Below are 22,378 nucleotides of genomic sequence, written 5' to 3' on the forward strand. Positions count from 1 at the left end.
GTGCCATTAGGTCAAAGCGAAGGCAACACATAGGTGAGACATGGTGGTCAGGAAGGGCTAAAAGTCATTATGCAGCCAGTATCACCTGCAGCTTGCTGTCTCCTGCAGCCATCATCCTTGCGTATTTACTGTCTGGAAGTCTCTTCATAATCTGCTAAATCACGGGAATGGTATAGACCCAACTTCCAAGATAGAAGGGTAGAACCCAAAAGTTTCAGAAACAGACCCAACAGCAGCTGGACTGCTGAGGCTTTCATGCTTCCCGATATGATACGGGGGACACCTGCACCATGATGGAGAAGGAAGATTGATCAGTGCTCTCTCCATCAGCTAGGTAACTCTTTTGCCCACAGGGGCACGAATTACAAGTTATGAATTAGCAAGTCACGAATTAGCTTCTGAGTTATAAACCTCATGATTTAAGTTATGAATTACTGAATTCATGTTAGACAAGTCTGGACAAAGGGGATTGAACCCTTATTTGTCATGTTTGTTTTCTTTCCTAATGAGCTGATAAAATGAAGTTCAATTTACAGAGCATGTTGACCTGTAAATTTGAGAAATCCAAATGGACCATGACACCATGTTAATATATTTTTTCCTTATGTCAAGTATGAACTTCCCAGCTTGATTTGTGCCCATTGTCTTTTCTCACACTTCAAAGAGTACGATTCTGTTTTCTTGACAATCTCCTACCTGATATTGGAAGGCTGCTATTAGGACCCCCTGCCAAGCCTCTTCGCCAGGCTAGGCAAAACCATTTCCCTCAGGCCTTCCTTGAAGGGAAGGTGTGTGCTCCATCCTGACTATCCCTTTGTATGACAAATGGAATCCCTCAAATTTCTCACTTTCGCTCTTATATTTGGGATGTAGTGCATCCAAACCTGGATGCACTACATCCTAAATACGCTCCGAAAGGTGCCAAGAAAAGGGGAGTAACCCCTTCCCTTAATCTACTGGTGACACCCCTGTTAATACAGAGCAGTGTGCTGTTCACCTTCATCTCTGACAGGGCTCACTACGGACTTGTGTTTAGCTTGATTTTCCCCAGGAACCCTTGGCCCTTTTCTCCAAGCTGCTGTCTTTGTCTAACCTCACTTATTCCCCAGGCTTTTCACAGTCAGTCCATTTCATGCCTTTGCATTTCTGTCCAACTCACAAACAAACAAACCCTAGTTAGGGTCTCTCCAATGTCTGCAGTCCACCTCCAAATCTGGTTTGTTTTCCCCATCACCTCTACGCTCTACATAACCTGCAAACTCCATGAGATCCGTCCTGCATCAAACATTTACCTTCCCTTTTCTCTGTGTTTGCATCAACTACCTTTTCACTGCTTCTTGGACTGACCTTGGAAAACAAGCTTAGATCTTACTAATGATGGTAATCCATGGACTCAGCCAAGAGACAGAACTGCTGGGAACATTCTCCTCTCCCTTCCGAAAGTTCCATAGAGATAGAATATGCTTAACATGAGAAAACATAAAATATTCTTCAAAAACATACACCTTGCCAAAGTATGTGTGCACAGGAGAAAGAAGAGAAAGGGAAAGGGAAAGGGAAAGGGAAAAGGAAAGGGAAAAGAATCCCTGATTAAAACAGAGCAAACCCCACATTACACACATTTCTTCTTTCAAAGAATACACTCTCTACTCCTTTCCAAATAAAAAGTAGCCAAGTCATTAAAATAAAATCCAAACAATGCGTTTTCCCTACCCTCATCTTTAGAAGAGTAGAACTTTGAGGGCTGAAGTTATCCAAGACAATTCAAACTAAGACATAAACCAGAGACACAGACAATCTCAACTCTAGAAGTGTAAGCTTGGCAAAACTATAGGACAGCTGAAATCAAGGTCTTACAATGGCAAATGCTGAGCAATTTGAGAAACAGTCAGAGGCAGGAGAGCCATATGAATCTACTCTGTATGTCTGTAAGGTGTGCGACTGCATGTTGTATAACAGGCATATATTCATTTTTAAGATACAAATTACATGTTTCAAAGCAGCTATATATCTGCCAGTTGCACATTATTAAAAAGGAAAAAATGATACAAGCTCACACTTTCTGTGAAAATGTACTGGAAAGAAAATGTTCAAGTCCCTTATGTTTGGCGTGATGCTGTTTAACAAACACCACATGAAAAGGAACCAAAGTATTCACACAGTTTGATGCATTTGCAGAAACCTACCTTAAATGCTAGATGTCCTTGATAAGAATGTAAAATATGGTATGAACCAACTAGATACTACTTATTATCTATCGTGCTTATTTAAATAACATCTATCAAATGCAGAAAGTTTCAGAAACTCCCACTAACTGAGGCATAAGCATGATTGTGGTCTGTATGCACTTTGTTCCCTCATGTATCACCAGCGTTTTAGCAGAACCATCAGGAATGAGGTATTCTCCTTTTCTTCCTGCTTTGGTCTGAAAATGCTGATTTGTTAAAACTCAGCTTTGTGCAGAAGCAGATTGAGTTTGAGCAGACAAGTTTTCTCATGAAGGCAGGAGAAAACTAACCCAATAACAACAAAATTCCCAGCTGTGTCAGTAGAAATACCTGAAGAGTCTGTTGACTTGCACTCTCCGAACGCATGTGGGAGTTCTCACAGTTCATGTTTTTTGTGAAGAAACTTGAGGTTCAGTTTCATTCTACTACCGGAGGGGAATACTTCTGAAACCTTTTCACTCAGAAGAGGAAAGATTTCCTCCAAGCCACACCATATCCCAAACACTTTCCAAAGTTCTGCACTGTCCACATTTGCCAGCAGCAGAAGGAAGAAACAGGGCAAGGAAAAGGGACAGTGATGACAAGTGATCTAGCTTCACAGAATTTTTTCTATGTGCTGTATGTTCAAAATATTACACTATGTCTATTTATGTCAATGCTACACATTCTAAGGTGCCAAGTACCTTCAGAAGGTACACAAGCCCACTGAAACCACTGGGGAAACCTACGTACCAAAAGTTAAATTTGCAAGTTAAGTCATCAGGTCTCTGGGAAAGTAACAGTAACAACACTTTTTTCTATAACCAGACAACACTAAAATCAACAAGCTTCTAATTAGAGATTCTGGGCATCTCTTTAATACATGCCAGTAATAACAGACAACTCACTGCATGCTAATAATTATCTACATGCAGCTTGTACATGCGTACCTTTGGCTAAACCTTTGGTTCCTGTAGAGGATTTAAAATGCCTTTTTCGCAAACTTAGCACATCAAAGTTAAATAATAATAGAGTAATAACTATAATGATAATGATAATAACGATAATGATGATGATGATAATAATAATAATAAACAGCAGTGGCAGCTTCAGATCCAGGACACATAAATAAATAAATTTGTACAAGGAGGACTTCCAGACATTTTGAAACTGTAGTTAAACCTCATAAACATCCCAGTGTGGTAATCCAATACACATAAGGTTGTTGCTAAAATATGTTCCTGTGGCCCAGAGAAGCTGAATTAATGATTTTTTATCATTATTTTACCATAGTCTGTAACTCCTAGCTTCAAATTTCTTTTATTTATTGTCTATCACCATGAGAACGCAATCAAGTCAGCATGATTTATAAAAATAGACAAGGAGACTGCAATACACAAAATGTTGTTTCTTTACTAAATGAGCTTATATGACACAATTCTCAACCCCTAAAAATATTTTCAAATTAAATACAGTTCATTACTGTGGGTTTTATTATTTTATCTATTTCAGTACCACTTCAATACTTCTTTGAAGATCATTGGAATAAGTATTCAATGTTTGAATTACAATAGCTCCTAGAAGTCTTGACCACACAACTACCACACTATTTCTTTGAGTACACAATACACATGGATTCTTGGAATAAAAAAGACATAGACCTTATCTACTGAACTAAGCACACAGACAACATAAAAGAAAAAAGACAGCTGTCTAGTCTTTCTACAGGTTTGATTTTTTTTTTTGTAAAACAGAGCTCAAAACTGCAGAAAAAGTCTATAGTTAACCTATGGGTTGAGCCCAGATTTCTGGGATACAAATATTTTGTTAGTTGTATGGCTGGTTCCAGGTTTATTGGCTTTTTCTTTTTACTATATTGCATAGAATAGAAAAAAGCAAGACAAATTAAAAAGATAAGAAATATTTCCATTGGATAAACTATTCAAAAGAAGATAAAATTCTATGCCCAAAAGTCAAAGGCTTATATATGTGTTTCCATACTTTCATATATATAACATAAATACACAGTATCTATATTTGACCACAGAAATTATGAAGCCAGAAAACCAATTCCACCTACTGTATTTTGTCTAATCTCACCATGTTTCTTTCTATCCCTGCCTTGGTTACATAGAAGTATACATGTTCCGTGATGAGTAGCAATACTTTGAAATTGAGCTGTCGATGCATCTTATATGTCCTTTTTCTATTGAAACTACTTCTAATTAGTAAATACTAATAGATTTTAGTAATTTATACACCTTTTGTTCACAGGAAAGAAGTAAGCCAGTGGCTACTATTCTGTTTATTTCTGAAAAGTTTGTTTTCATTATCCCATGCATTTAGATGTTTTTCTTTCCTCAAAATCTTGCTGTCAAAGAAAAAAAACGAAAAAAAAAAGGCCGAACCCACTTGACATTTCCATTTTGTGATATGGAATCTCCTGTTTGATGTTTCTTCTCCATACTTTATACTTAAAATATATTATTGATTAAACAAAGCAAATCTAAGATGTGTGTTAGTTTTCCTTTTCAATTATGGATAATAATTTGATAGTCAATCGTCCTGTTTATGCTATACTTTAGGTGCAACTCTTTCTTTGATTTGCCTTATGGGCAAGAAATTATTTCAAAGCCAATAAACCATTGCTTTACAGTTGTTATTTAGAGTCTTCCTTTGTCTAAAATAAATTTGCTTTCTGGTAATCACATGATGGTTATATCTCACAAGTATGTCTGCTGTGTTTCCTGTTTTGGGTTCCCTTATTAAACTGAAAAGAAGTTCTCAGAAGCTGGTAGTGGATGGGGAGAGACTGAATTGGCAGCTTTATTACAATTCATTATTTTTTCTGGCAAAAGCGTATGAAAAGAATAAAAAGGCATCAAGCATAGTAACAGAAACGAAGGGCCTCAGAGGAGTCTAACTGCACCAAAAAAAGTACCATCTCCATCCAAGGATATTTTGGCCCTTCTCCGTGGTATTGTAAGTTGAAGTTCATCCCCTTCTTCTAATTTTGCAATGCCTGGCAAAAGATTCGGAATAATTTTAAGTTAATATTTCGACTACATTATTTTCATAAACAGTATGCAAAAAGTCATTACACATCATCTTACGAATATAAGCGTGGCTTGTTATTTGTGACTTTTTTTTGTCTTTGTGCACAATCTTACAACTTGCAGCCTACCCAAAGCTGACACTTAACATACTCTGTGGAGCTGGACCTACTTTCCCCTCTGCACTCAGCATATCACAGTTCACTCGAGCAAACACTGCAAAAAATCATAACAGCGGTGTACCCTCATGTTATGGTGACGAGACAGTCAAGGTCAGCGTACTGCTGGTCCTAGACCACTGTGTTCCCACTTTTCTGGAGGAGGTCTCATGAGCTTTACCAACCCAATAAATTTACCGGACATCAGCTGATCCACTGCAACTGCAGAGCACAAAAGTGCTTCCTGCCAGCCGCACATCAGCTGGCGTGACAACCGAAAGCACCTCGCCTTCAAGTCGCAGTCACTGAGCTGAAAGCACATCTAACATCTGCTGCAACACATGCTCGACAGCAGGAGGCATTGCAGAGAGATTTGAGTTTCCAGGCAAAAGCAGGAAAGTGGGAATCTGGGAAGCAGGAACGGTGAAGTGGCAGGATGGAGCAGAGGTCCTTGTTAGGAAAGGGAGTAATATAAGAGTAAAATAAGAGGACAGATAAAATTGAAGTTTGTTATGATGCCAGAATGTGTGGTGGGGGGCCCAGAAAGTTAAAGAAAATATTTGGACTGCCTCAATGGCCAGAAGGAAGTAGCTAATTTATTTTTATTTAGAAAAAATCTTAGCTTCCTTCCCCATCCCATTTGTTTAATGCCATTACTTGCCAACAGTCAACTCCACGCAGTGTCACCCACTTTTTGTAAAGCATTGATCACACAACTTGTGAGCCCTATTCACACAGATCTTGCTGAAAAATAACAAAAGAGAAAACTCTCAAATCCACCATTAAGGGGGAAAGACAGATAGATAAGAGCTACCAAATGAGGTTTAATAGGCCTTGACAATAATTCCTTAAATGCTACTGCAGGAATATACATATATATTGAGCACTGAGACTGCTAGGCTAGCACTAAATATTTTAATTGGTCTTTTCTTGTGGTGTTTCTAATCTTTGCAGTGAGAAAGATCTCCTTATAGGAATCAATGATTTTTCATCTAACCAAAAAGTAAAACTGCAGTAGCCATAATAAAGAGCAGAGAATTAAGCTGATAATAAATATCTTCGGAAATCCCACAGTAAGGTATGTAAAAGCTGGGTGGCTAAAATTCATATGTGACATTTTAAAGCAGAACATAGCTCCTAAATATTTTATTGGGATAACTAAATGTGGAATTCAGTCCCTAAGTTTAACTGAGTTCTTCAGTAAGGACAGTATGTGCTGCTTTCGTCTGCTTCAGGCATCTGACTGAAAGCAAAGTATCCATCCCTGTTACGTAGTCAGTGGAGAGAGAGGAATTGTTCAGATCACCTATGCTAGATGCATACACTCCAACTGCCAATACCTTCTATAAAACCATATTTGTTTAAGTATTCTGTAATTTTGCAATTAATCAGATCCATGAATGCAGGCCATTTTCTTTACAACTGCCACAATACTTAATTACCCAACACTAGACATCCTATTTGATACAGTGTATTTGCAAACAAAGAAAAGAAAAACTTAGGTGTTTACCAGCTGTGTAGCAAGAATTATTCGGATAAGACTGTGGCATATTTTGGATGCAACGAAACAACGTCACCAAGCTGAGATCATCACCAAACACGTGGGCCTTCTTCCTCTGTATTAGGTGTCCCATAGCAAATGTTGTATCAGTGTATAAAACCTACAGAATGAAGAGGTGCAGACTTCAAAGATACTGTACTGGAGACATCAAAAATCCTTTAACACATCAGATGCTGAAGTAAATCGAGCATTCTCACCTGGCCATATATGAAAAAATAGCCTGTTTCTTTGATCACTATTTTATTTCCATGTTCTTCCAGAGCCGTTCCACGTTTAAAGCTCAGAAGCCAAGGGACAATGCTTGAATCATCTAAAAGAAACAATATTCTTTGGATAATCAGAAAAGTTACTTTCTTCATTTTCATTTGCCAAAAATCAATAAAGCTGACTTCTAGTCAAGACTTCCAGTTTCACTAGCTGGATTTCCCGACTGAAAAGAGGATATTTGCAAGAACTGTCCAGCTGGTGGGGTTTTTTTGGTTTGTTTGTTTTTAATTCAATAACAGAACTCAGTTGCTGCTTTGAAGTTAGATAAAATGGGATGGAAGAGCTAATACATGGACAGGTTAGCTATAAATTGTGGAACATATTCTTACCTTTCTGTTGGATATCACTTTTGCTGTCAGCAATCAGTTGCAAGCACGCCTGCAGCACTGCAAAGTAAAAGCATTTTGAAACCAAAGAAATAGGAATCTGTAATAGAATAAGCTTTTGAAACAACTTTAAAAAAAGAAGACATGAAAAAAAATTCTCTCGGTCTCTTATTTGAAAACGTAATCTATTGATTTTAACACAGATCTTACTCAAATGTGTCCAAACAAAATTCCTACCCAACACATACTAGATAACTTTCAGAGATCATGCAGCTAAGCAGGAGGCCCCAGATAGCAGCACAAGTAACGCTTGTTGTAACCTCTGGCCCTAATATAATTGAAAAATGTAGCAGTAAGTCAAATGAGCTAGGAATCATCAGATCAATTAGCCTTTTTCATTTTCTAAGCAAAAGCTCAAAAAATACCCCAAGCCTGCCAGCTATGACAGATTTCAGATTTTCTAATGATGTTTACTATATTATTTAAAGAAATTAGTTTCCAGGCATAGTTGCTGTAAAATATTAGTCATATATACTGGTTGCATGGTACTTTCAAAATAAATTCTCAAAATCCATATATATGTACTTTCAATACGTTTTCAGATACCCACACTCAATCAACCTATGCCGAGATTAAGAGGGAAGATACAGAGATGACTGTTAGCAAACTAATGCACACGTAACAAATAGTTTAGTGTCTGCCAAAACTGATGGGTTACTCAAAACTGTAAAGACTGGCAACACTAATGAGAAACTAGGAGTTTGATCAGCGAAAAATATTGCGGTATGCTAAAATATAGCCTCGCAAGTGAAACAAATACCTTAAAAAAAATCTGCTAAGCCTAAATGTCAGGGAACAGGATAAAAGAAAAGAAAAAAAAAAAGAATAGTTGCATTTGCTGAGAGCAGAGTTTAATGGAAACATCTGGTTCTTATGCTACTTTGAAGGCTGGAAAACAGCAGTAACATCTACTGCACTTGATAGAAATGAATTTACTAAGAGACAAGAGAAGAAAATTCTGCTGTGGATTGCTGAATCTCCATTTTTGTTTCTCTCTTTTCAGGTAAGAAGGTTGTGGGTCAGATTTGGCCACTCTCACTATAATGGGCAGCGCCTGGCTCCATGGGATCCTGTTTCTACATCTGCCAGTGATACTCGCGTGTGCAATCAAGTGCCCAGCAGCACAAACCTCTTGCTGTATGGGTGGTAGTGAGAGGATTTGAGAAACTGACAGAAGTTGCTTTCTACTAAGTCTGTTTTCCAAGGGGGCCTGCCTGAAAATACCAGAAGGGGGCTGGATGCTCACCAGCACTTAGTGGTGCCAACTGGCAGCGGCTAAAGATTCAGGCACACATTGGGGAATGCTTCAATGTCACAGTGATCACACAACCTGTGTGCCCCACTTACATTAATGGGAATGCTATCCTGCAAGCTCCTGTCTCCTACGCTGTTCTTGAGTTCTATCAATACCAATCAATAATGTGCCAAAATCTATAGATTCTCAAACCAAGAATTTAAAGGCATCTGAATTCCCTGTCTTCTGAAAAGAAATATAAAAACCAAGCCAACACAAATCAGTCATTCAGTCATTTTTCTCTCATGCAAGTGACAAAGTTTTCTGAAAAAGAAGATTCCAAATAAAATCAAACTGTGATTTTCTGAAGTCTCACAATAAAGCACATCAGGCAATTTATTTCACAAGGGATTCTATTCATTTGGTCTCCTTTGGAGCAAAGTGCTTTCCTAGTGAATAGAATTTGCCGATTCCCTGGTATTTTAGTAAGCTAAACCAGTATTTTCATTCCTGCTTTTAAAACAACTCATTAGTGTGACCACTGGATTTTCCACTATCCAAACAAGAGAGAATTTGTCATGATTCACACTAACCAGCTGCTATCCAGCTGCGTACCAACAAGAAGTGCCCGCAAGCAGTGAAAGTTATAGCTACTTCAGCAACTCTTGTTTAACCTGCTCTGCAAACTTGATTGACATTCTTAAAACTATCCCAATTCACAGTTTGCAAGTCTGGATTTATATTTCAGTTGTTTGCAGCATTAGAATACTAGTCATGATTGCTGATAACTGCCACACAGTAATTAAACTCAACAAGTTCAGTACAGTCTGAGATCTTCTCCATCTTTTAAAACACAAACCAACTCTCCTTTATTCTACAGATATAAAATCTACATATATTCTCTACAAAATCTCACTGTTTCTTTTTTTAGTGTATGCAGATAGTATTAAGGCTCCACAGAAGATAGTAAGCTTGTTCTTCATGGAAAAATATGGACACAGCAGTGTCATTCATGACAATAAAGAGAACAGAAATTAGCACTGTGGCCATTTTACTTAAAGCCACAAAGGACAAATAGTATCTAAAAAAGTATTTGAGGAATTGAATAGCATTCTTCAAAAAATGTTCAGGAGCCAAGACTGACACATAACTATTTCCAGTATATACAAGCACTTCACTTTGACCACAGTGGAACTACGTACATGCTGAAAATTAAGTAATTCATTGAAACAAATTCAAACTAAACAACTCTACTATTGAGGAGAAGATATGGATATACAGAGTATGTTTTCTGGATAAATTAACAGAGATTTTCAGTAAAAAGTTAATATTGCTAAGAAATGCTAGCAATTCTATTCTAAGGACCCAAATCTTACCTGAAGTACAACATCAAGAATATATGCATTACAAAACGTGGGTTGAATAGTTACTATCAGTACAGAGCAGAATAAAGCAAAAGCTCTACCTGAATGCCCTTCAGCTCAGTGGAAATCAAACTTGAGCATTAGGTTTGTAGTCTAAAGTATTTCTGAATAATTAACAATGCAAGCAGAATGCAGGATTCATAAAGTGTATCTTAAAAACATGTAAAAAAATCTAAACTGAGTGTCACCATGATGTCTAGCTGTACAAAACAGAACGTATCTAGAACAAGAAAGCATGCCTCGTCCTCTTGTGACTTCGTATAACGGCTTTACTTTGACAAGAAGCTTTTTTTTTTTTTTTTTCTGATTTTAACCGCTCTGCAGGGTGTGGGTGGGGAGAAGAACATTTCAGAATCTCTCTACTTCCATGAACAGAACAGCCAATTCTGAAGAAATTAGTGACTCCAGATGCCTTTATAAACCACAGCCAGAACATGAAGGGATGTGTTCTCCACTGGTTGAGCAATGTAACCACAATTAAAAAAAAAAAATAGCACTAGCTTTTGCAGCGGGATATGAATGCAGCTTTCTGCATATCTGCATGATTTAAGACCTGATATTGGTAAATCGAATCTGCCCTCCCATGCAAGCTTTTGTATTATTTAACTCACATAATAATTTTAATATTTTGCAATTTAACTTCCATCCGAATGAATTTTAAAGTTTGTTATCTGTGAACTCATGCATAATTTTTTAAGTTTTGGTATCTGAGGCCTGAGATATTTATCTCAATTTTTGCTGAAATAAAAACAAGCAAAAAACCCAAACTTTAAAAAACAGACCTGCTTGTTTAGGTTCCTTCTTTGGTCTAGATCTGTTCTCTGTAGACTTCCTGAAACATACTTAAACACTAGATAATTCAGTTTATAAATGATATGCATGCTCTTGAACAATTTGCAGTTCTTCCCTTAACTTCTTCAGTTCTCATCACAGGAGATCTTGTTTTACTTTTTGTTTGTGTATTTTTATAGACTGGTTATTTTGGTGCTTTTTAATTAAGAAATCTTTATATGGCATTAATAATGGATTAAATAAGTCCCTGCATTAAAGTGGCTTGGTCAAAGTTACAGATATGACTCAGATCTAACAAATCTCTTCAAAGTATTGGCAGCATTATTTTGACCTAAACAGAATTACCAGTAACATGGTACACTCAGAATAACAAGGAAATAATTTACTAAGAATTAAGAATACTTTATGTAGATTTCTATTATACAGCATAAAGCAGAATATTGTTTTTGAAAACTAGAGCCTGTTTTGTGTATTTTTGATTGCAGAGAGTTCTGCATAATACACAACACTGATTCATTCATTCAATAAGTAGAATTCCTCATGTAAAATTGCAAGCATTGTATCAAGTAATCTTCTATCCTTTCGCATAGAAAGGCCTACTTCCTTTTGAGTTGTCCTATTGTCAGCAGAAACAAAAAAGAATAACATCTCTTTTCAAGAAGCAGGCCTTAAAAAAAAATAAGAGAACTCTTATATTTCCCCTCTTCAAATAATAAAATAAGAAGTACTTTGAACACTTGGTGAGGGAATTTTATATGTGGTATTTGTTTAGACTAGTAACAAAAGGTTTCTTCATTCAAATATTGCCACAGTCAAGTTCCACTTGTAAAAGTTCTTGCTGTCCCTCTGTCACAGAGATCTAAAACTACAACATCCAGAGACAAAACACTTATAACCAACAAATGTATCAATTTGCCAGCAAGGCAATTATGCCAAGAACAATGGCAAAATTCTCAAAACTTATACGCCATACTTGCATGGCAATAGTTTTGTCCTATAGACACAATAGATGTTGGGCTAGAAACTGGAAACTGCTACTAAAAAAAAATTGCCTAGTCACACACCACGTTAGCCTGTTTCACTGCTTTGTGGAATTTCTTAGAATTTCTCTTCAGTTCCCTCCATACACACAATCAAGCTTGTTGAGATGGATAACCTCAGTACACCAAAGTAAATATAGTCCATGGGTGCTTCAATCTCATCACAGCCGGACACCGCCTGAATTTGAGTTTCTAGAAGGCCCGATGCTCACCTCCCTAGTCGGCCACGGGAATCAAAATCCCACAATAATGACCAGAACAAGGCACAGAGAGCGTGCAAATGAAACGTGACATTTGTATATTGAACTGGCTTAGGTAATGGATCCTACATCTTGTTCCTGGGCTCAAGCACACGTATATCTTCAAGAGAAACACGCAAGGAAGGCAATCAATAATTGTAACCAGGATATAAACTTCAGGTGAGGTTTTTGCTGCGTAGCAATTTTCCCCTACAGGCAAAATTTATAAAAAGAAATACAAATAAGAAAAATCGTATCTGTTCTTATAAGTCCTGATATGATATTTACCATAAGTGGTTAGATGATCAGTCTGCCTGCATATTAATAATATGTGCCTTTCAAAATCACCCATTAACTCCTACTCATTGTATCAAGAGCTCTGGTTCTGACTGCTAACTGTACAGCTTTATTTGGAACAGATGCTTGAAAGTCATCTCTTCAACCTACTTGAGCTGGAAATTTTCTCAAGACACAAAATGTACATGCGACTACTGATGACTAATAGTTTTATTCATCAACATAGACAAATAGACAAATGTATACCCCCTAAAAGTATGAAATAATGACATTGTATTAGATCCATATTCCTTTAATTGTCATTTAAATTACAATTGTAATTTCTGGCCAGTTTTATGCACACAACATCAAGCAAACAGAAAAAATAAAAAAAGGAAATTCAATTCCACATGTTCAAGAAGGGCTGTGCTGGGCCTAAAAGAAATAATGGGGCATCCATTTCTGGAAATTAATAAATGAAGTTTTAAAAGAAAACAGAATTGAACCATAGCTTTATTTATAAACAAAATAATGGGTTTATGTTTTACTTCTGTTCTCTGATGAGAAGCAGTTGTATACAAGTGACATTTTCAAGTATTCGCTTTCTAAGGAATTGGTCCTTGTTAAAGTGAAATTATAGGTGAGCAATTAATTATGCGATCAGACTCTAATTTGAGACCTCATTGAGGCAAACAGAAATAGGACAAGAACAAGACACCTCACTCAATACCATAATTTATCTGCCATTGCACCAGAATAAGTGCAGTGCATCTGCAGGGCAATTTGGAGGCTACTGGGATTCTGGTACCCAGAAATATATGCGAGAAGATCAAAATGTAGGGCCAGTAACTGTGTGTGCATGACCAAGTAACACAGGATTCAGCACCATGAACAACACCATGTTCTCTTATTTCATTCACTCTCCTAAAACAAAATTTAACATTGACTAGTGGGTTTACGGTCATTAGTGAAGTCTGATCTGAGAAAATGTAACATCTTACTGAACTTTGAGAAGTTTAAGTTGTAATTAGAGCAGGCAGAAAGGTAACCCTGTCTAACAGATGGCCTTTTATATTAATGCAAGAATTATAATTTACTTTTTTCTTTTTTATATACAAAAATATGATAGTCGTGTTATAACACAGTTTTGTAGTAGGTCATGTAGCTTTTCCATTTTTAATGAATGCTTTCTGTTATCCATCTGAAACAATTTTAAGGCCAACTTTAAATGCTTAAAAAAAATTTAAAACAAAAACTTTAAAAGCTTACAGAAATTAGTATCTTAGCTAGAATTTTATGTGAAGAAAAATAAATAGGCATAATCAGAGGTGGCTACCTGATGAGAAGAATCTTACATCTGCCAGAAGCACAGCTGAGGAGCCCCAAATCCTCCTCTCCCCCATACACCCTCAAACAGCAATAAGAAAAAGACGAAAGCCACTGTGAAGGGAACTGAATAACTTGCAGAGTACTGATGCTATAACATTAATTAAAAAAAAAAAAAAAAAGACATGCCTCAATTTTTTTAAGATACTTGTGCTTTAGATATACAAGATCACTAGTTTTTATTGGGGAGATGCTGGGGTGGGGAGAGCAAGGAAGCTCTGTGGCTCCCATGATAGGACACAGGCTACAAGAAATACGATTTAAGCAATCTTTTCCTCAGACCTGTTTGTGAAATCCTTCTTAGCCAAGACCCTGAACCAAAGATTACTAATGAAATAGAATAAATCCTATTTAAATTTATGGATTTTGGGTGATTTCCTAAATGAATGCTCTCTTTTGAGAGACTTGGAAGTAAGTAGAGTAAGTACTCAAACTCGAGAACTCCAGAGCTTGAATTTCATTTAGCTTGCTGAAGCTTAAGTGAAATACATTTCACATTAATTAGTCAATCAAAAGCACATTTTAAGCAAAGCCTGGTTTAGTCTTTACCTACAAATTACTCCCTTTTAACTGCATATATTAATAACTTAAGATACCAGCTTTCATCAGTTAAAACAATCTAAACATATCTGATTTAGCAACTCAGGAATGTTTTTAGATACCAGGTGCAATTAGAGCATGTATGCAAATTGTTATTATAAAATTTTGTATTCCATCCTTTCAGGCAGCATTATGTTTCAAAAAAGAAAAAAAAATGTAGGTATTTCATCCCCAGAGGAAACAATTATATCCCATTTATACTCCAACATTATAATACACACCAGATGTCTTTTATTGAGTACAGTCTTCAGTGTTCTCGCCTTTTAGAAAGGTCACGATAAAAAAATTTCACTGGATAGGCATGCCTTTATTAATTTTCCTAATTATATTAATATATATTGTTTTAATGCAGAAATGATGCTAAACTTCTGAATTCCTTATAGCCTGCCTTTTTTGACAGGTACAGGCCATGTTTTTGAAAACTAGAGCCTGGTTTGTGTATTTTTGATTGCAGAGAGTTCTGCATGATACACAACACTGATTCATTCATTCAATAAGTGGAATTCCTCATGTAAAATTGCAAGCATTGTATCAAGTAATTTTCTATCCTTTTGCATAGAAAGGCCTACTTCCTTTTGAGTTGCCCTGTTGTCAGCAGAAACAAAAAAGAATAACACTGAAACGAAAAAGAATAACATTTGAAAGCTCCTACTTCGCTGAAGTTGAGTTTTCTTGTTTCTTCTCTCTTTTAGGATGGACATGTTTTCCCAGAAGAATGACTTGGCATTTTTAATAATAGCTTTTCCTCTCTAATATTAATCAGAAAGCAACAAGTTATGCATTATGCTGAACCGAGAATGATGGATTTAGAATTGAACAATTTGAAAAATTTAAAGCTGCCTTACTCAACTCTACCACATCATGGAGAAACATCTCTGTTACAAGAAGTAGATTTGGGATCTAATGTTCCAAGTTCAACCTGCAGATAGTATGAATGTCTGGCACCTTAAACAGTATGGTAACCATTAAGAGAATATACCTATAATTAACACCATTCTTTCAGCAACAATTGTAAAAAGCTTAATGGGCTCTGGGAGCATAGATCAGCTGACAGGAGAAGAGATGAGTCAAACATCGCTGCTTTTCTCAAGCCAGTATCCAACTGCAGCATCCCAACCCACTCCACTGGCTGCTATTTACCTGTTTCTTCTGTGTGGACAGCAGACCTTCTCACCCTGTTTCTGCTCCCATTCCAGATTTCCTTTTGGAAGCTCTCAGCTGGGCCGGGACCAGGAAGCCTGTTCTCCTAATGGGGAGAAGCATCAATCAGTGAAAGCAGCCTCACGTTTGCTCATCCCCCGCAAGCCAAAAATCACCCCTCCGGCTTACCTGCCTGGTGCCAGCTGCAGACACTTGCAGGAAGGAAGAAACAGAGGTAACCACTTTATTTTTGTCAGGGGACACGGGTGGCCGGTCTAGCGGAGACCTTGGCTGGACCCTGTAGATCAGCTTGCTGCGCAGAGCTTCTAGTTCTGTTTTCAGGGTGACAACATGGTAAAGAGACACTGCTGCAAGACAAGAGGACAGGAGCATTGCAAGCCACAGGAATGTGACAGAAAAAGGTCCTGTGGTGCCCGAGGCAGCACCAGGGGGGGCAGAGGGAGAGGAGGCGGTATCCTTCTGTTGGATGACGTGCACACAGTCCACGGATTTCATCGCTGCTCTTTCCTCACTAAAGCCAGAGGGAGAGTTCAGCTGTCCCCTTCCGAGGTGCAATCCATCTTACCCGTTGCTCTCTGAAACTAAGGGCATCCAGAATAAGTGAACAAAACGCTCAGATCATTTCCTGTCATATGAAGCCGTTGATAGAACTATTAAACTTAATGTACAGAGTGAACGTCTAAGATTCAGTCTCCGTTTAGTTTTCTTCTTTCTGTGCAGCATTTTGGCAATGAATGCTTTCTCATGAGCTGCTTGCTCAATCTACCTTCCTCCTTTCACTTTCAACTATTTATTTATGCAGCAGCTTGCTATTACTGTTTCCCATTATCTTTCTATTTAGGCACAGCTGGTACCACTGGTAATTTAGAGTCTTATCTAGAAATGCAGGAATGATGTAAAGTTTCCTGGCAGCCTATCATCCAGTGCTACTGGACATATATGACAATGTGTGTGCCTCTGTGTGTGTGTAGGTATATAGATGTACTGTGTATATACACTATATCATATATATTTATATATATATTAGTATCTAAAATGCCTATATGCCTATAGAGGGGACAACTTATTCAAACAAAAATTTTTGTGGTTTCCTAAACATAGTGAAATATATTCCCAGGTATGCATAACAAATTACTGGTCCCTCAACTGTCTGAAGTTGCAAATTCTGCAGTGCAGTTCATCATACTAACTTGAAAAGGGATGATGTTTTATTAAACTTATCTAATACATATCGTTTCTCTAGAGAATTCAAGGACCTGGATTAATGCAAAAGGGGACACACAGAAGGGGGGGAAAAGAATGAGGGTGGGAGGGAAGGGTAGAGGGGTGTAGAAGGAAAATAACATTTAGAGAATTAAAAAAGCAAAAAACCCACAATCCAAACAACAACAACAAACCCCAAACAACAACAAAAACCTACCACAAGACAAAAACAATCCCCTGAACTTTAAATATTTATACTAAAGTTTTTCAGGTGAATCCTGCATGTCTGGCTTAAGCTCATCTTTTTAAGATTTTACTAGTCCTTTCATCTTAAAACTCTGCATTAGGAATTCATTTCTTCTTCACAGTGGCAAGGCTACCTAAATATCCTAGATGTGTTCCTATGCTTTTTGTAGTGTCTTCTTACACAAAATTGAAGTCTTACATATTTGTTAAAAGTTTCAGTGGCCCGGAACAGAAAAAAAAAAGATCAAAAAGCATCACAGAAAGGGTTAAAATCAACAGGTCAACCCTCCCCACTGTAAGTATTTTTCTTTTTTTACCACGTAAGTAAACTTTATCTTTGCAGGAGAGAGAACTTCTACAGGTCTGTCTGAATACTGTGTAATGAATTCTGATGGCAACACCCATCAGAGTAGTTCAGATCAAGTTGGTTCTGTTGGGAAGGAGAAGGGAGAAGGAAGAAGGAGCAACAACAGAGTAACAACTTCTGTAGCCTCTTCCTCTGCTATTTCTTAAGCCTATGAGAAATTGAGGGCCGTTATAAGCTTTATCTTCTGTTGTGATGCAAGATAGCCCTTTCCTGACTTTGCCATCTCTAGTAACTATTCAATATCCTGCACAGGCAAGTAATTATTTTCCTAAATGCAGAAGAAAAATAACTATACCACATATCTTAGCATGCCCCTAGAAGGCACGTACGTACTGTGACAAATGATACAGAAATCAGTGCAGTGTGGAATAAGAGCAGAATACCATACAGTTTCTGCATATTTTCAAGGTTTTTGTTTCTGCACGTTTTTAAAGCTAAGTTAAGGTGTAAATGGGGCTGCATTTTGAAAGAAATTTAAGATGCACTAAGAAAGTTTTTTTGGAACAGAATAAGCAATTATTAAAACTAAGCAGACATGCCTTGAAGCATCACTAGACATCAGAACATTATCAGCCTAGTACTGACTGTGTTCCAAAAATAAAATAATACGACAGTTGGAAACGAAGTGCTATTTAAGAAAATGAAACCAAGTGAGCGAATGAAAGTTATAACTAGCTATCCAGGAACACTGAAAAACAATTGGCCACTGAGGTCTCTGCTGTCATTAACACATAAGAAAATAACAGACAGGTATATAATTAGCATCACTCTAGTTGCTTCTAGAGAAAATAGGCTGTTCCCAGCCTCCACACCTTCTTTAAATGGGGACATTATTTGGGCTGACAAAATAATTGTGGTGACACAGAGGACTTCTGTAAGACATCTGGCTTTGTCCTGCTTATCATTCTGATAAGTTAGGATTTCAAAGGCGAAAATCAGAACAGCCCCCACACAGCAAATTGTTAAATTCAACAGGTATTTCTAGTTGAGTATCAAAGGGATTGATCTGTTTGCAACCTTGTGCTGCTCTGTAGTTCCATAAGCAGTTAAATGATTTGAAAAAAAAAATAATTTTAGACAACTTTTATGATGACAAAAACACAGTGGAACACTAAATAATGACAGTGAGCGATCAATCGTGAAAAACAACATGAACTACCTAGAAATTTACTTAGTTGAAAAACTTCCATTTTGAAACAATCAAATGAAGCTTCAGTAAATTGCAGACTACTAATTGCATTAAAGTAAAAACTCAGAAATTTACTTTAAAAAACCCAAACAAAGAAACAAACAAAAAATTAGTTGCAAAGCCCAGAGCATGGAGTCAGTGCCTCGATGCTTGCCACTCTGTCTTGTCATAACATACTGTCCTTATGATTCCTCTTGCTGGCAGAGCTGCAAAATAGTTCTTAACCTGCTTAAAGCAAAGTCAATAAGATTAACATGTGCAGTTTCTTCTGTGTTTTAAACTAAGGTACAACTGAAATGGACTAAGGAGTGCTTAGATTAGTCTTCCATTAGCAGACAGGGGAGGGTGTTGACTCCAGCTGAACATGAGCTCTCAGTGGAACATTCTTGTAGAAACAGAAGTGTAACATTTGGATATATATGCTGGAGCAAAATATTGAGTGAAAATAAAAGGTAGCAGTAATCGTACTTTTATATCGACAAAACTGTTTGCATATAATTATGATTGCCAAAACTGAACAGTGAAAAGGTTCAGAACAAAAACCTAGAATGAATATAAGAGGCCTAAAGAACTCGTCATGGAAAGGGCATTCAGTTTGTGGTTAGCAGCCTGCCTCTACTGGCCAGCTTCCCTGAAAACCGTTTTGCAAAAGTTTATACCATATTAACTGCGTTTGGCTCAAGACACACACTATGCTACACATGCATGCAGTAAATCTGTGGGGCAACAAGGAACCACCACAAGCCCAGTTCAAAGCAATGTTTTCCAAACGATTTCTAGAAAAGAAAATGCTATTGCATTAAACTGCAGAAACCTAGTCCCGGCCATCTAATTCTGGAAAAAAATAAGAATAAACCCTTATAATAAAGGTATTCTGAAAATATGGTCCTATTTTGCATGCACAGTACAGCTGATCCATGCACACAGTGAATCCAACCATTTAGTGCCTCCTTAACCCAAAGAATGAGCTATGTTGAACTCTCAAGTTGACTGACTAACAGATCTCATTAATTTAGCCATAGAAAACTACTGAGAAATGCCTTGGATAGTCTAAAGTTTTTATTTAACCAAGTCTTCTAGTTTTGGGAAAAAGAGCAAACTTTAAGGTAAAACTCAAAATAAGAAGAAAACAAACCAAACCAAACCCAGTACCACTGAAGACTCTTAACGGTGAGAATGTTTCACGAGGGGAAATGGATTCCTGAACAAAATCGAGGCTGGTTAAACCTTCCAAGATGTTACAGCAGAAACAAACCCTATAATTTCTGCAAAGTTTTCATTTCCATTATGCAGCGTATCAGATTAAATGATCAAGATGGGTGCTGCTAACCTGCAAATTTATAACACATCATCACTACCTCTGTGGGGAACCAAGGCAGAGATAGTAAGCAATCACACAGGAAATTTGTGGTTGAACCAGAAACTGAACTCTTGATTTCCTGAAATCCAGTACTGTACTTTAACCACAAAAGCATCCTCTTTGAGGGGGAGGAAAATCCCATAATGAAGTTTAACGTACAAAAGAGAAGCAGATTATTTGAATATGAAGACTTGGGTAAAAACCCAATTTACCAAAGAAATGTAAAAGTTTACTTAAAAACAAAGGTTGTGCAGATGCGGCAGCCCAGAGATTCAGACAAATATTGATGGCCACACTAAAAGTACGCCTCCAGTGGGCAAAGGTCCAACTTCACATACTTCTGAAGTAGCCACAAAATGGAACTGGTCCCCGTGGTTATCACAAAAAGAAAGAGGCCACAACAGCTTGCCTTACTACACTGGACAGTGTAGAACCGACAGAGGAGCAAAGAATAAGCAAAGGTTCAATTTTAAACACATTTAGTTGCAAGTCCTTTCTGAAGATGGACAACATGGATAGACTATTTTGGAGGAGATCAGAATAAATCCTGTATGACAGTTTTCTGCTATTACAGGTATCTGTATTAAGAGTATTCACAGATAGCTCTCTGAAATAGTACACATTCCTTTCAAGGACACTTAATTAGTTCTTTTAGCCATTAACTGCAATTTACAAAGTAGCAAAACCAGGTACGTTCCTGCCTCACATATAGATCCAAAAATCATTCTCTTTGTGGATACTATGTTCCTATCATCTTAAATTTTAGGGAGCTGTTGAATCCCTTGCAAGTAAAGGATGTATTTTACAAACAGTTAAAGACTTATTTGATATATTACCTTGTTAAAAGGAAAGAAAAATAAAGATTCTATGAGATTTTTCTGAAGTAAAACAGATATTTGTTTCTCTTTGCCTCTCAATTTCTAAATTGCCGGGATAACATGAATGTCTCTGCGCATTTTAGATATTTAGATTTCCTATGCTTGATTTATTCCTTGTCAAAGACTTTATTTCTCTAGACTTCTAGACAATTTAGGTCCAAATCTGGCGAATATACCACAGAAAGTAAACATACAGCTGACTTGCAGCCATCATTACTTTTTACGTGTTTACCACAGTGCTTCCAAAAAGAATAGGAAAAAGCACAGGAAGGAAAAGCAATTATTACAGGTGTGTCCCAAAGTATGCAGCAGAACCAGCAAGAAATATAAAATAATTTTTAAAACATATAAAATATATAAAGAAAACATAAGATTTATATATCACAGCAGCGCAATGCCAGTCTCCTCCTCCCCCCTCCCTCCCCATCCTCCACCATGATGTTATAGCAATTCTTACTGCACAGGGGAAAAGGAGCTCTGTCATACAGCTGTAGTCACTTCTCTTACAGTCTCACTGGCCTGGCTATCCAGCAACACGGAGTATCGCGCTTCTCCACCTCTTCGACACTGTACAACTTGACAGATTTTGCACAGATGGGCTAAAAAAGCATTTGTATGGGAGCAAAATAAACAAGGAGCCATGGCCCTTCATGTGGGAGTGGCCGCTTTTCTGCTGCTACAGCCGGTGGACCTTTTAATAGAGGGCACAGGCCTGGGATCCAAGTACTTTCAAATCACTGCGTTATTTCTTCATAGCTGTATCTAATTGCTACATTCTCCCTGAGCCCTCAAGGACAGAAAGGGAATGGTTCTCTGCCTGACCTTTTCCTTTGAATTTTTGTAAATAATTAGCCCAGACCAGATGTAAGCATCATGCAAAACAGCTGTAGAATTTCCTTTCTTTCCATCTTCAAGGAGCAAAATCTGTTCCTTAGTTGTGCATCAAAACTAGTGGCAACATCTCTTCAAACTTGGTATATGAACACACATTTTACGTCAGGAGCTTTGCAGTTGTGCATTATTTAGCTCATTGCCTAAGATTATTAAAGGTGTATCTCCAATTATTATGAGTGGCACCATGTTCTGTAATACATTTAAACTAGGTCTGCTCTTAAGCTGTATTGCCTTTCAGAGAAAGAAAAATTGCTGTTTTTTTCAAGGCACAGGAGAGTTATTCTGTCTCCACACAAGCTGAAGCATAACAAATTAATCACATTAAGATTTTCAAAACATGTCCAGAAATATTTTCCTTATCTGCTTACAGAGAAAGAACTCCGTAAAAATTCTAAAATGAAGACCCTGAATAGGGTCCAACAAAAGTTTTAAAGCTCAGGCATGTTTTAGATGTCGG

The 22,378-nt window shown here is 37.3% G+C and overlaps 1 protein-coding gene across 1 annotated transcript; it reads right to left on the reverse strand.

Moving 5' to 3' along the window:
* Nucleotides 1-5,116: 5,116 nt before the first annotated feature.
* On the reverse strand, nucleotides 5,117-16,288 carry TNFSF13B (TNF superfamily member 13b). The gene is made up of 6 exons (XM_065656213.1): nucleotides 15,953-16,288; nucleotides 15,764-15,869; nucleotides 7,576-7,632; nucleotides 7,177-7,289; nucleotides 6,929-7,079; nucleotides 5,117-5,229 (listed from the first exon to the last, which is right to left on the reverse strand). Exons 1-6 carry the CDS (start codon nucleotides 16,277-16,279, stop codon nucleotides 5,117-5,119), a joined length of 867 nt encoding a protein of 288 aa, XP_065512285.1. The 5' UTR covers nucleotides 16,280-16,288.
* Nucleotides 16,289-22,378: the final 6,090 nt, after the last annotated feature.

The sequence above is a fragment of the Caloenas nicobarica genome, chromosome 1 (assembly GCF_036013445.1).
Source record: "Caloenas nicobarica isolate bCalNic1 chromosome 1, bCalNic1.hap1, whole genome shotgun sequence".
NCBI lineage: Eukaryota > Metazoa > Chordata > Aves > Columbiformes > Columbidae > Caloenas > Caloenas nicobarica.

What these genes read in the sequence shown, in the direction of transcription:
- TNFSF13B (XM_065656213.1), bottom strand. Translation starts at nt 16,279, where the DNA reads ATGAAATCCGTGGACTGTGTGCACGTCATCCAACAGAAGGATACCGCC. An exon ending in AAGTGATATCCAACAGAAAG is followed by an intron (nt 7,290 to 7,575) that starts GTAAGAATATGT and finishes TGTTTCTTTTAG; the next exon opens with ATGATTCAAGCATTGTCCCT. An exon ending in ATTTTTTCATATATGGCCAG is followed by an intron (nt 7,080 to 7,176) that starts GTGAGAATGCTC and finishes TTCATTCTGTAG; the next exon opens with GTTTTATACACTGATACAAC.